Genomic DNA, 15,104 nt, shown 5'->3' with positions numbered 1-15,104 from the left:
TTACGCCACACGTCCTCAAACAAACTGTCAACAATTATTCGCATTACTGTTCGAATACATAATTATAATTATTTGTGATGATTCAATGATTTGTCAGTTGAATAAAGCATTCAATTAAAATAACTCATTTGGATAATTATCTCGACGGATAATATTTAATCGAAACAATTCGAATAAAGTCGAACTTTGTTAGAATCATTGTTACCATGATTATCATGATGTTCAAACATCTTCAATGCATTGTTCGTATAATATCATGTAATTAAAAGCTCGGAAGGGTTCTCTAATAAATTGTAATCGTGCAAGCATAAATAATTTAATAAAGAATAATGAAACTTGTTAGCGAGAATGGGAAATTCCACATACCCAAATGAGAACGTTGAGGGAGCAGAAGACGTGCCTGATGCACGTGTATCCTGTGCGACCCATGGCTCGTTTCTTCGCCCTTTCCTCGCAGCAAAAGGACTGGCAGTGTTTCCTGGAACCACCAAACACGACATGTCATAATTCCCTTTTCGCAACGCAGCTTACCAAGCAACTTTCCATTCCAACTTTCTGCGTTTCACGAAAACCTTAATAGACCGTATTACATTAACTACAAGTTGCTTCAGCTCATTAAACTGCATGCAATCCAACGAAATGATTTCACAAGCCCGACACTTTTTCCGGCGGTCCATCAACCCTTAACAAGCATGTTCGATCGTCGAATGATCTTGATTTCGGTACAATGACAAAGTCAAGGCGAAAGAAATCGCGCGGATGTTTTCGTACATGAACTGCGTATCGCACCGAATTACCAGGAAACGCCTCGACCACCGACTAAACGTGGAGAAGAGCGAGATGACGAAAAGAAGGAGAGATAGAAGATGTAGATAAAGAGCGGCGTGGAACCGACGGGCACGCGACGATTACGTATTCCGCTCGAGCATTCCGCCTCGAGTGAACGGAGTCCGCGATTATTTAATTCTGACTTTGTCTCGTTACCGATTCACGGGACCGCGGTAAACATAACTATGATCCCAGGTGCGTGGATGAATATTAACGTGTGTTGACAGCTGTGGCAGAGGGCAGTGGATCGCTTCCGAGAATGCCGAAATTCGTTTACAAGCTGTCATAATATACCGATTAAGATTCTGACACCTTTCAAGACAGAATAACGGTTTTAAAAATCGACTAAATGTGTTAAAATTGTTGAGATGTTAGGGACTGATTAATTTTTAACTCTTGTACAGAATTTCAACAAACAAAAATAAGTAAACAAACGCGTTTTCCCTTCACCTGTCGTTTCATGTAATAGCAAAATTATAAAAATATATTTTAGACATTACATAATAAATTAGTCTCTCTAATATCTACAGAAAAGTAATTTCATTCACTGTTAAACAAGTTATTCTATTTTAAAAATTATTAAGTATAAAGTAATCATATAAAGTAATAGGTAGATGTTATGCAACTGTTACTAAAATGAGCAATTAACAAAGACTTTTTAGAAATATATTTTTAAATCCTCTCTTTTCTTACTCGATATACTCAGTAACTCGGTTTTATGCGGTTGTAACAAAAATGAACAGACAGAGAGTTGAAAAGCCTCTGAAGAATTAATGAACATGTGTTTCTTGCAATTGATAATAACAATTTTTATTTTACCCGGAGATGTGAGCTTTAGTACCTAATTGAAGAATTACGGAAACACCTGCTGTAATATCGATGCAAAGAATCACCAGATTCAAGAGCAAAATATATGAAAATCGCTAGCACCCACAAAATAGACTGTTAAATAGAGTACAAATAGTTATTATTCATAGTACAAATAGTTATCGCATAAAACTATATTTTTCTAACAAAGCTAGAAGATCTTAAAATTGCAGAAGCACCAGATACTCTGCAGTGCACAAAGTGAATTCGCATTCATTAATGTTCATTTACGTTTATTAACATAAACGTATGTCTGCATGAAATGTATTCGCCTTCTTTCTTATTGAAATTGGCCTATCATACTTATTACAGTTATTACAGAAAAAGAGATCCTGTTAGCTTCTGGAACCAGCATACTTTTCACAATTGTCAAAGGAGAACTATTAAGTTACATTCATCTCATGAATCAAAATTGAGATAAACGCAACATAAATATGCCCTTTGTTGTTAAAACATAAAAATATGCAAGCATATGTTAATTGTTGAAAAAGGAAGCAAAAGAAACACAATTTTAATATTTTTCTTCGATCTTTCTCACAGAAGCAGCACAATTTGACTTCCTTAAGAAATTGCCAAAATACCTCCAAAATTTTAGTACCATTTGCAGACGAGAAATAAGAGAAATTTATATCATGCTTTTTCTACTCAGCACAGAAAAATATTACACGAACGGTTTCAAACACAATTGCGCTACCAGGTAATCCAGACCTCATTGACAACCAATTAGCAACGCTCCCACAGAACAACGTAGAGTTCGATTTCGTTATGTAAACTTACAGATCAGCTCTTCAGCATGACGGCTCCCATACCGGTAACTAAATCGTCGTGTTTCGGTAGCACGAGGCACGATTGTTCGGCACGCGAACCTCCGAAAGCGAGAACTCGATGATGAGAACGCTCGTACCGGTTGACTGATCGGCCGATCGAGCGATCCTCGTCGGTCGAGGATCCGTTCCGGTGTGCTCGGAACCGGGTCGACGCGATTGGCTCCGGCCCCATCTGGGCCTTCTAGGTCCCCTAACGGGACACCCGAGCCGACAGAGGGGCCTCTCTCACCCATACGCGATACCGATATCGTGATCGCGATCGCGTGGGTCCTATCCGACGGTGGTGGAATCGTCACTTTCCTACGAGAGAGAACCTCAAGGACGCCGGAAATCTGCCAGCGTGTTTTCCTCTCGGAAGGATTGAGATTTAACTGCCGGCCGACTAGTGTCTGACCGCTCCTTAGAGATCCACGCGTATTTTTATTCCGGAATTGATCCGTCGGGCACTCGAGATCTCCGCGTCGATCTCTCGACCCTCTTGGTAGAAGTCTTGAAGCGCGAAGCTCAGAACTTTTCGCTGTTATCGATTCCGGATCTTGTTGTTAATTATTAACGATCCCATTAGCTAATAATTAATTAATTGTTATTGTTAATGTATAAAAAGGGCAACAAACTCCTTAATAAATAATTAAAAAAAGTTCTCTAACTTTATGAAATTTTTGTGGTTGTTGACGCGGTGGTCAAAGGATTAAACAGATGTCGTATAACTTCTTTTGTTCCTTATGTAATTAGTTTTGACAGGTGAATTATTGGCGCGGTTTTATTTTTATGGTGATGATTATTTTCCATAAATATGCAAACGTTTGTAAAACTGATTTTTATTTACTCTATTTGTATTGAGAGTGTAGCCATTTGTTTGCATTCTTTAGAGACTTGATATTCGCAAGAGGAAGGAAACGTGTAACAAACACTATTAAGAGATTCTGTTTAAAATCTGCATCACGAGTCTGACTGGTTGTTATGCAACAAGTAGTTAAGTTCGCGTAGACACAGATTCCAAAGTCATTTTTATAAATTTCAATGTTCGCGGAAGGCACTATGTGCATTATTCAACAATCATGGACAAGAATAACTAATAAACAAAATAATATAAATAACTAGTATATCGTTTGTTAAGCATAAATAAGTACAAGAAATAACTAATACTGGGTAAAATTCAGTATCCCCAATTTCAACGATAAGAATTAATATTTAGTTATGCCATTGCAAGCTTATTAGGATACAGAATGCTAGTACGGCACCCTATATTTTTACACATAAAAAATCCAATTCGATCATTTCGATAATATTGTGCACTGTCGTTCCTGTATGATTAGCTATGTATCTCAAAACCGTAAGAAATTACAGCTTTCCAACCCGTCGAATTTCATTGATACAGTCGACTGATCGCGACAATTATGTCACGTTCCTTTCTTCCTCTCGACGACGTAGCCTCACCTGTGCAAAGACAGTCGTCCTCGTGACGCCACCGAACACATTCAACTAGCAATTTGACCTTCTGTTGATTACGCTACAGATCTCTATGTGCGTATTCGTAAAAAGGAAGACGGTCGGTTCGCATTCTTTTGATCGTGCTTAACTTTCTTGATTTTCATTAGAGTAATTAAAAAATTAGAAAAACAATTTATTTTCTGGGATTTTTTATGTGAGCAACAGCCGTATTCCTAACAAAAAAATAGAATTTTCTAAAGAAACAATGAACAAGAGATAGTACGAACTCACCATACATATTTTGAAGGCAATAAAAATAAATAATAATAATAATACACCTTGTAAAGAAAAGAAAACAATTTGGAAGGAGGAGATACGATTATTCAACCCTTGCGACTCGTTTCTCTAGTTCTTGACAGTCGGCAATAATAAAAACGAACCACAAGGCTCGAATAATCGTATCTGCTTTTTTCAAATTGTCTCTTTTTGTTCATAAGTTCAGAGGTAACTGAAGAGAATTACTATAATAGTTTTTTAATGTCAATAGGAAAAACCCCTTTGCTATATGGTGTACACTAGAAATGAAATATAAAATGATATATATAGAAATAAAAAATTAAAAAGAAAAAGAAAGCTATTTTTTTTATCTAGTATTTTACGTCGCATCAACTACACTTGCGGTTATTAGTGACGACTTTTAGTTGGGAATATTAGAGTTTACTGTATAGGCTTGAATCTTTCAGGAATGAGATAACTTGTCTTATTTGCTTGCTGTTATTAAGGTATTTAATACACCTTTTTTATTCAATATTCTTCGTACTTTCTCCTTTTTTTTATGAAACAATCGTTTAAAACAAATATTAGGATAAAAATGCCTTATCGATGATGTCTGTGCAGAAGAAAACGTACGACTCGCAGAAATTGGCTCGGTTTACGCGCGATAAATCATCGTCCATTCTCGAGATTAGAGAGTACGATAGTTGTTAGAAGTTCTCAGAGGAGCGTTGACAATTCAGTGAAACCGTTGATCCTAATTACGCTGGATCCTCGCACGACGTAGCAGCGAGTGCGATCTGCAAGACGGTGGCCGGAGCCTTAATGAGAACGATCTATAGCGCTCCGAGAGTAAAATCGCGGCGGGGATCTTTTATTCAGCGGATCGACGCGCGCGCCTCTAGATCCATTATTTACACGTGCGCGGGCCCTGCGATGTTTAATGCATGAAAAAAGTGTGCCGAACATGCCGACAATGTTTACAGAGATCCTCGTTGCCGATACCGTGACCGTGCACCATGGATGCCATGGCGGACCTTTACTATTCTAAAAGACACGCCGCGTTTTCCCTGAAACCACCAGATGTGCTATTCTTAACGCTGTCACGTGTAACTTATGGAATACAATTTATTACAGTCACTTGCAGTAGCCGTGGGTTAAATTAGAAATGTGGGAATTACATTCTTTGGCAAATGACTGATCCTTCAATTAGTATAATTCTCTGGATATGCGTGTAAGTATTAAAATGGATGATAGAAAATTTGTTCTGTTCATGTTAAATAAAACTTGATCTTTGTTCTTAATTATTTTAAATAATCGAGAACAATATATTTTACATTTTTGTATTGTATCTCTTTTATGTTTTCCTATTGTATTGTTTTATATTCTTGTAAGGCATTGTTTTATAACCTTGTGTTTTTCTGACGATGCTGTTTTGTCAAAATTATGCCACGATTATGTTTATGTTTTATAATTAATGTTGCTATTTTTCTCATAACTGCATAGAATTTACGGTCTAAGATGTATATTCCACAAAATCGATTTTCTCTGCACAAATATATCTTAGACTATGAATTCTATGCAATTATTCCGATTTTCAGATATGGAGATCTCTTGGTCTCAAATGTGTATACAAATTAAATAAATCCACAAATTAATATTACTTCCATGTTAAGGTTGGAAGATAGAAACGAAACAGACGAGTATTTTTACAAGATATTCTTTGCATTAGAAGATGAAAATTTAGTTGTGCGGTGATGCACCAGCTGACGTTAATTACATCGAATATAATCGCAATTACTCACTTTCAGAAACGTTACGCAAAAACGACATTCCTCATTCAGTTCTACATTTTAGAAAGGTTAGTAAAGCAAATTAATAATCCTAGTTTTACTATTTCATTGTTACAAATTGTGGTACCTAAGGTTACTTTTCAAAGTCAGCCAGCTGGAATATTTCGATTAAACTGTTGATTAATCTTTTATCAGGATTGGATAATATTGATCCGCTTTATCACAGTACAAAATACAATTTTCAGCGTATCGAAATCGAGCTCGTGGACTACAGAAAACTTTTGTTCTCCGGATAAATCAATTAATACAGCCAACGACTATAATAACCGTCAGAGAACTGCAGCAGGTTGTTAACCTTTTCTTACGCGAAACTACCGCACCGAATTCACGATTTCACGAGACAATTAAATCTTGAATTACCGTGAGTAACTTTGTCGAGTTTACCTGTCTGTGGCCTCCATAGGTTATTTCGTTTTCTCTTTTATTCTCTTCCAGGAATATATTGTTGAATTCGTTGTCTTTTCATAAACGATCTATTTTTACTTCCGGTCCGTTCGTACGCATTTATCAGATCTGATTCGTATATGACACGTGCCGATTAGTGCTGTGTAATGCCATCATTATACGTATCCTTTTGTTTCTCATTAAGAGCGAAGTTGGCGAGGAATTGCAGTAAGTGTCGATAGTAGCCAATTTTAATGATTGCGAACATTAATTGGAATTTACGAAGCAAGAAACACTTGAACTGCTGAACTATAAACTATTGTAATTGAGGATTCCTTTATTGGCCACTGCCGGTAATGCAACAATGAAATTCTTTTACCATTATTTATAAAAATTTGCAGTAATTATCTTCCAATCCATTCATTACGTATATGAATGCTAACAACACTAAACATCATTAATACTAAATTATTCCCAGAAAAACCAATACAGATAAATAAGAAGTCTTGAGGAGACAATTTAAAAATATTTAAAAACTCACTCACCAACCCTGATAATCGAGTAATTTCCAGCTCAGCATAGACATTAAATGTTTTCCGCGTGAAATAATCCAGATTACATATAATTTATTACTGCTAATAAAGAATTAATTCTTTTGCCTACTAAAAAATGATTTCAGAGAAGAAACACATCGTCAAGTTTCACATTATCATAAACACTAAACTTCAACATACATAGAATATAATCTTATTACAATTTTCGACTGGAAGGCAGGCATCATAGCAACTGATACTAAATCATACATAAAAGTTGCATTTACAAACAAATCAATCTCAAAAAATTCACGCGACTTAACCAAAGTGGTAGAGAAATACCTATACAAAGTACCAAATTCATTACTTGCATCTTTCTATTTTATAAAAAATACCAACATCTTTTGCCAGAAAGAAATGCAATTCATCCCCTAAATCTGTTTGTTTTCGCGAATAAACCTTGTTAAAGCCACGAAGAATGGAGAGTCGCGGATGATCCTCGACGGAGAAAGATAGAGGAAGTGTCATCAGCTGATCCGGTCAGGATTCCGGCACAGGTGGCCAGCGTCCGCGCAAAATCCTCGCCAGGGATTCGCGTAGCAGGGTTAATCGTACTTGAAATCAATTCGGTAGGCGAGCGAAATGGAACCGCAAACGCGGCGGCTAATGAACGGCGAAGAGAGTGCGAGGGGGCGTAGAAACGGTCCCCCTTGCCACGACTTCCTGCCAATTGCGGACAATTTACGATCATCTATGATCTCCCCGCTCGTCGCCTCGGTGCGGCGGCCACGGTGTGGACGTCGCTTAAACGTAAGAGTTAACGCGGCACGATTCTTTTTCTCTTTCTCCCTCCAGCGGTCTCCGTCCATCTCTCTTTTTCCATTGCTCTTTCTCACTTCGTAATACGTGCCATCGACGGCATTAACGCGTCCTACGCGCCTAACTTCCCACGTGACGTAACCGAGGAAAGGGACGGCCGGCACAACGGCAAGACAGTTTTCAACTTGATCGTGTGCCGGGCCTCTTTTCCGACTAATTACCATGATGGGCTATCGCCACCCGCGTCGGAAAATCTATCGATCCACCTTGGAGATCCATGGTGCGATGCATGATCCATTTAACACCACGTTATCTATTGGCGATGATATCATGATTTTTAGAGTTCACGATTTACAGTTAAAAACATTTCCACAAATTGTTTAATAGTTATAGTAGTGTACTATGTTTCATTAGTGTACCAACAAGTAATCTTCAGTAACATAAACTAATCATTTCGGTTGAAATTCTCATACAGTAAATTAATTTTAGACTTCCCCTTAATACGGTACAATAATTGAAAATTCTATTAATAAGCTTCCGGTGGATAAAGTGTTAAATGGCAATTTGGTTTGCATCTTCACGATTCATCTATAGTTTTCGCAGTTTGCTTATAGCTTTCGTGCTCTTTTGGAAGCCGGTTAACTAATTATTGCACAAGATATTTAATCTGTGCGTTATGCTCAATCATTATTTTTTTTTAATTTAGCGAATGTCTTACCGATCTGCAATTTATTTATCAGGTTCAGTCTAAAAATGTAAGTTTGTAATCTAAAATGTCGTATCTATTCATCATTATTTTTCTTGAAATTTCATTGATTCATTATCACATTTTGCTAAGAAATATTCGCATTGTGTGAATTTTAATATATTTAAATAGAATGTAAATCAACCTTTATTAAGCATGAATGATTTCCCAGATCGCAAATGCAAGCATATTCATTGCACGATTTGTACACCTAATATTTGAAGACTTATTGTTTGACGAGCAACTAACTCAGTTCTGTCAATTAAAAAAAGTGAAACAACTGCTTTGATTTGATCTGTTTAGACTTGAACATGCAATTATAAATACGTGATAAAATCGATAATAACGCAAACGACTGGGCGATGTACCCAACGAATAGGCTGCTGTTCCGTTATACATTTATGGGAAAAGTGAATCGGCCAAATAAGAAATCTAATTCTCATCTAATTTACGTTCCTTACAGTTCATTTCCACAATTTTTATTTTGCACAAAGACTCGCAGTCTGCTAATGAAATATTTTTCTGCTTCACCTAATTAATTACACGGCCAATACCGACAGAAACGGCAACAAGATTCTCCAGCAATCTTGCCAGTCACAATACAAAAACCTGGTATTCATTCCACCGCAAACGAGGCTAGCAAGGCTAATTAACACTTCGAGACAATCGGTCAAAGAAAGCTCAATTAAACGGCGCAGAGACTTTTTCAGATACATTGCAGACGCTCGTTAAAGCGCGGCCCACACAATGCACCGTTGCATAATACATAAGAGAACCGATAGCGTGGGTAAACATGTCAATAAACGTTAAACCCAGATTTCGCAACTGTAGTTAATCATCTTCGCTATTGTTTCAGGATTGAGAGAGTAACCGGTGTCCGTGAATCTCCGACAGATAATAGGCATTCTCGGATTAGGTGAGATCGTTTCGACGATTTCAGTTGTTTAAGGATGAATTGGTAAAAGAAAATGACCGGTGGAACTTGGCCAACTTAGGATCCTTCGAACGCAATTATCCATCACGAAGCGTAATCATCGAATTGTCCGTGGCAAGGGGATAGCCGTAGGAAAACGCGGCGCGTCAATTGCGAAAAGGATCTGAGGACAGAGAGGGAGCCCAGCGTCATAATTCCTAATTTATTACAATGCGCTCGTTAATCGTGAGACGATATGCGGCCGCGTGTACTTGCATTTATACTGCACTCCCACGTGATAGGACCGAGGATCGAACAAAGGGCCGTGTACGCACATCGGCGCTGCGCGAGTCATGTGTCGCAATGCACGTGATCCGACTCTCGTTTATGGGATTACGACCGATCTACAGATTTTTCTTTGCCTCCCCATTCACTCACCATTTTCTTTACGACTGCCTTCATTATTTCATTGTCAAGAGACTCGCTGACCTACATATCAGTAGCTTAGATTCACAGTGGCGTAAGTCACATTTTTCAATATTTTTACTCATGCCCTGAAATGTAATCTGTACATGCCAAAATGTTGTAAAGAACAGGGAAATAAATTATGAGGTTACTATGAATTAACTTAACTCTAAATTACTGCAAAAATTAATTTAATTAGTAAACAATTGTACTCCTTGTTTTTACAATGAGAGATTGTGACTTACGCCACTATGATTCTAAGCCACTCAGATGTATATGTCATAGAGAGTTCCAAATCATTTCTTGATTCTTGGCAATCGTTTCTCTCTGGATTTTCAATATCTTATTTTTACTTTATAAGTTTTATGAACTAAGGAGAAATGTATGCGTTTGTCGATACACATAAAGTTACGTTGTTCTTCATTATTATTCCGCAAGTTCCTAACTAGTATAAATCTTGACACTAATGTTTTTATTATTTTATTGACACGTTTCTAAACGAACGAAAGGTAAATTGCTTGAAAGGTAAAATATACAAGATTATGGAACTGATAAGCCGTAGAATACTTGCATAGAATACTGTACATATTCAATCGTATTCAAAACTATATATAGCAATTCATAGTTGACATCTGCTATATTTTTTTAGGTAAGAAATTTACTAAATGAAACAATTGTCCACAACAGCGGATATATCCGTTCTCGCCACTTAAGAAGGTAACAAGCGTATCACTATTTCTACCAATTCACGGAGTGAATTTACACTATCGACCAGTTCCGCGTGGAATTTCCTATTTTACATAGAAATGTTGAAGGAAACAACCATATATTATCTGACAGTATTCGTCCTGAAAGAATTAATCAAAAAATTATTATCTAGAAGACAGCTTATGATTTCCAACATTTCACAGATAAGTAATATAAGAGATCTTTCCAAACTTAAAAATTTCCACCACTTGTTTAAACTTCCATGATACATACACTGCAGATCTTCGTGCAAAATAAAAATTGTTTCCATCACCTATTAACAAAACGAAAATGCCATAACCGTATTATTTAATTCTTGTAACATCTCCAAACTTTTCGAGACATTTAGAGAAATTGAACTTTACAGTCGAGTGGTGAACTTCGGAATAAGAAGCCCCTAATCGCAGACTTCAACAAGCTACATCAGACTGTTACATCACACGGATTTCTCGCAAAATTTCTCCAGCGATTGCAAATTCTGTTCGCGCAAACACTGCTGTAGGAAAAACGATCGATCCGACAAAAATCGATATCCAAGCGTCTGATAGGTACTTTCTACGGCAAAGTGTTGCGCGAGCAGAAAATGGTTTCTCTCGCCTCGGGTGGTAAGTTTCGACAATTTCGAGAGAAAGGAATTTCCCACGGGCGTGAAAGAAAGCGTCAGATAGCGGCCGGTATCAGTGGAAAAATTCTGCGGACGATTGTTCCCCGAAGAGGCTGCTGCATGGGAAGAGAAATCGGCGTTCGGCCGGTTCGCACGATCGATTTCCTCGGCGTTGCGATCGCGCCGCGGATTATCGCAGCGGCCCGCTGCGACATTTAATTAACGTTCCTAATCCCCGAGCGAGGGGAGGATTACGGTCCTTGATCCAGAAACCTGTTCCAATCGACGATCATTAAAACACTTGCTCCCGAACGGCCGGGGCCACTACACGTGTAAACAGCGACACTTTCGAATTGAGTTCACTCCGCGGTTTAGAGTCGAAAATAACGGTCGGTTGAATTGCTATTGTTTACTACCGCTTGCGTCCATCTGAGTGGTTTTCAGATTTCCAAGAACGACTCGCTCGCGAGACCTTTCTTGATAAATGCTGACCGTCCTATTGCGTGGATGCGTAATGTGTACGAATAAAAGATTTTATAGTTGTGTCATTTTAACGCGATTAATGTTTATTGGTTTATGACCGTAACAAGATTCGATTAATTGGGCCGCTCACGGAAATATAAAACACTTGAATGTTTAAAGTAAAAAAGACAACTGATATTTTTCTGGTAGCTTTGAAATCTTATGCTCGTAGTTTTTTTTTTATTAGAAACCGAAATTGTTTTAAAAAACGAAAATGCTTTCCAAGCAATATGACACTTAAACTCCGCATGATTTTTAATGTAATATATACTTGAATAACAAAGTTTGTCAGAACAATTGCATGTTGAAACGTTTTAACTGATTTCATAATTCTAGTATTGATTTTTCTTCTTCTTCTCATCTTAAATTGTTTAATTTGATTATAACAGTTTCATTTATATGGAAATTTGATAATGTCAAATTGGAAAGATTGAACGTATTCGACGTGTTCTTCTGGTTCAGTGTAACAAAGTTAAAGATTAATGTAGGAATCGCTGAAAGATGGTTTTCTCGTATCAAGAATGATCATTTTAACCTACAGCACGAATGTTCATGGCAATCTTCGCTGCTTCAACTCTTTTATTGAGTTAAATTGGTTAGAAACAGAGAGACTTTGAAATCATACTAAGAAATTCAAGATCTTATTAAAGGGAAATACAAAATTGTTTAATAATATTAACGTATGTTTCTTTTTATTACAGCCTTGTGCTTAAAATTTAAAGCGTAAGCATTTCTGCGTCGACCTAATAGATTGTTCTAATTCGATCATCGCTGCATCGTTCTGCGTACTATCATTGTCACGGAATCGACATGGAAATGCGTTGTTATTGTTATCTAGAATAAGACGGTATTCAACTATTTACCATAAAACGTTTGATAATTCACATCATTTATTTTCTGACGAACTACACAATCATTCCAAAAGATAGTGAACTGTGTCACTCAAGATAACTTTTCATTTATGAAAGATATTTAAAAGACCACTGAAATTATTGCAACGTTACTGAAGTAAACATTTTCTGCATTACTGTAAATATCTGTCGAAAGTGTTAAGATGATTATTAGAAATTCATTCTTTCCGACACTTTCCATATTTCATTTTCAAAGTAAAAACGATGAAAGTTTCACTGTAAATACGTTATCAATGAGGTATATGTGTAATACATACGTGACTACATAGAATCATGTTCTATACCGTAAATACTTCATCAACGAAGTCACATATGTTAACAAACTGTGATTATATAGAATAATGGTCCATACTGTAGGTACTTTAGCAAGGAAGTCGTATATGAGTACCAACTGTGATGACACAGAATCATGTTTCATACTTTAAATATTTTATCAAGTCAAATATATGCACAACTATGCATTCAAAGACCTTCACATGTTATTTAAGCTTCCTAGAGTAAGCATAAAGTGTGATCACTATCAAGGATCAATAGCACCTTGATACAATGACAAAATTACCGCGCTCGAGCAGCAGAATAAGGAGATCAGTTCGAAGAAGACCAGATCGCGCTATAATTTGGCCATGATCGGTGCCGGGATTGTTTCTCATGGGGAACGGAGCTGCAACGAGACCAGTGTCGTTGAACAATTTGCATTAGCTTGATTATGAGATTCGTTCATAATCATTATTATGTAATACACGGTCTCGATTGCCTTACGCAACCGGTCCCACGTACGAAACTGTGTGATCCAAATGCGTGGACCGTTTTAGGGCCCTTTTGCGCACAGACCACTTTCGAACATTTCACCGATGCTTCCCGAGTTTTCGGGTCGGATTGTTACGAGGGAATTATGACAGCTGACGTAACGGTTTAGGCTATTAGCTGGCAACGAATTAATTCCTCCTGCCGTCGGTTTAGAGGCGTTTTGTCGAGGTTAACGAGAGGTCTCCGCGGTGCATGCGACAAAATTGCTGCGTGAATTGTAGAAGACGAGTCTCGCGATTGCTGAGACGAAGGAACGTCCGTCTTACAAGCCGAGACGCCATCAATATAGAATTATTAGTATATTTAGCAATGTGAGAAGCAGAAATCTGCAAAAGCCATTTCGATTAATTTGAAGCCTCGCGATAATAACTGTTAAAATACTGCCCCAGTAATACATGCTGTTTGCTGTCAGTTTTAGAAGAAATATGATGGAAGTAGACCAAACGGTTTGTGACAAGGATGGTAACATAGTTATTAAGATGACGCGATGTCTTCAATAATAAATTAATAAAAATTCGTATATAAGTTATTTAACACGTTGAGTCACTAATTTTTTACTTGATTTTCAAATTTATGAAAATCAATTTTAATAAGATTTTTTAGAATGCTTACAGAGAAATATGTTTAATTTTAACTTTCTAGTTTTAATTGTATGAATTAAATTATTTAAATTTGAAATAACTTTGAGTTTGATATTTGCGTTAAGGCTTCACTACTGCAACAAGTAAATTGTAAACGACCTCGACAACATAGGTTATAGAAGTCAATGATATCTGCTCAAGAACACGTTAATCCTGAGATCCAATAACTGCTATTTGTTTAGACATTAAGAAGAGACCCGTTCGAGTTATCATTAGATGCTGCCAATCAAAGTAACTGGAAGTTGCTGCAAAGGTTGAAAAAGAGCGTTTATTGCAATCTCACACTTTTGTTGAAGCGTGTGTAACAATTATGTAATGGGTTTCAATGAGTTGTTTAAAGAAATCTAGATTACTTTTATGGAAGATTTGAATGCAAGCATGGCGTGGCAAGGAAGTTAATGACATCATTGTGTTAGAAAATCTCAAATAAGAAGACATAAAACTTATTGTAGAACTAACCCAAGCATATATTTAGGTGCAAAAAAATTGATCCATTTAAAATTTTCTCAGGGACAATAACCATAAAACTAACAACTTGAGTAGAGTTTATCAATATCTCTGCTACTAGGAACTATACAAAACTTTCTTGCAAATTACATATATTTTATGGAAGCGAGTATACTTCGTGCTTCAATGAATCTTACCGGTAATAAAGGAAAGGAGAAAGCATGAACCAAAGGTAGCAAGATACAATTAGGTTACATTTTTCCGCAGCTATTGAAGCGTGGAATAACGAAGCCTGGCATTTCAACAAGTTTATCCATTTGCTAAAAGCGAATCGACAAACAATAGCGAATCTCATTGCGTAGGTACGTTTCTGATGTAATTGCATACATTTTCCTACATTATTGCCTACATCATATATTTCACAAAAGCTATCGTACATGCTAATTCGCCTCCGTATGATGCCTATTGACTACTCGGCAACTTTACA

General features: G+C 37.0%; 1 protein-coding gene across 3 annotated transcripts in view; it reads right to left on the bottom strand.

Moving 5' to 3' along the window:
- Tsp5d (Tetraspanin 5D) overlaps nt 1-15,104 on the bottom strand; it is a 29,917-nt gene that overhangs the window by 12,498 nt on the left and 2,315 nt on the right. Inside the window, exons 1-2 of one of the 3 annotated variants that reach the window (XM_078193590.1) lie at nt 2,473-2,801; nt 367-478 (exon numbers count right to left, since the gene is read on the bottom strand). In XM_078193590.1, the coding sequence (XP_078049716.1) occupies nt 367-429 (63 nt within the window). In that variant the 5' untranslated portion in view covers nt 430-478; nt 2,473-2,801. Of the gene's footprint in view, nt 1-366; nt 479-590; nt 789-2,472; nt 2,802-15,104 lie in introns of those variants that run through there. The other 2 variants (XM_078193588.1, XM_078193589.1) reach the window with 2 other exon arrangements.

The sequence above is a fragment of the Augochlora pura genome, chromosome 10, assembly GCF_028453695.1.
Source record: "Augochlora pura isolate Apur16 chromosome 10, APUR_v2.2.1, whole genome shotgun sequence".
NCBI lineage: Eukaryota > Metazoa > Arthropoda > Insecta > Hymenoptera > Halictidae > Augochlora > Augochlora pura.
This window is presented reverse-complemented; position numbering and strand designations above follow the sequence as displayed.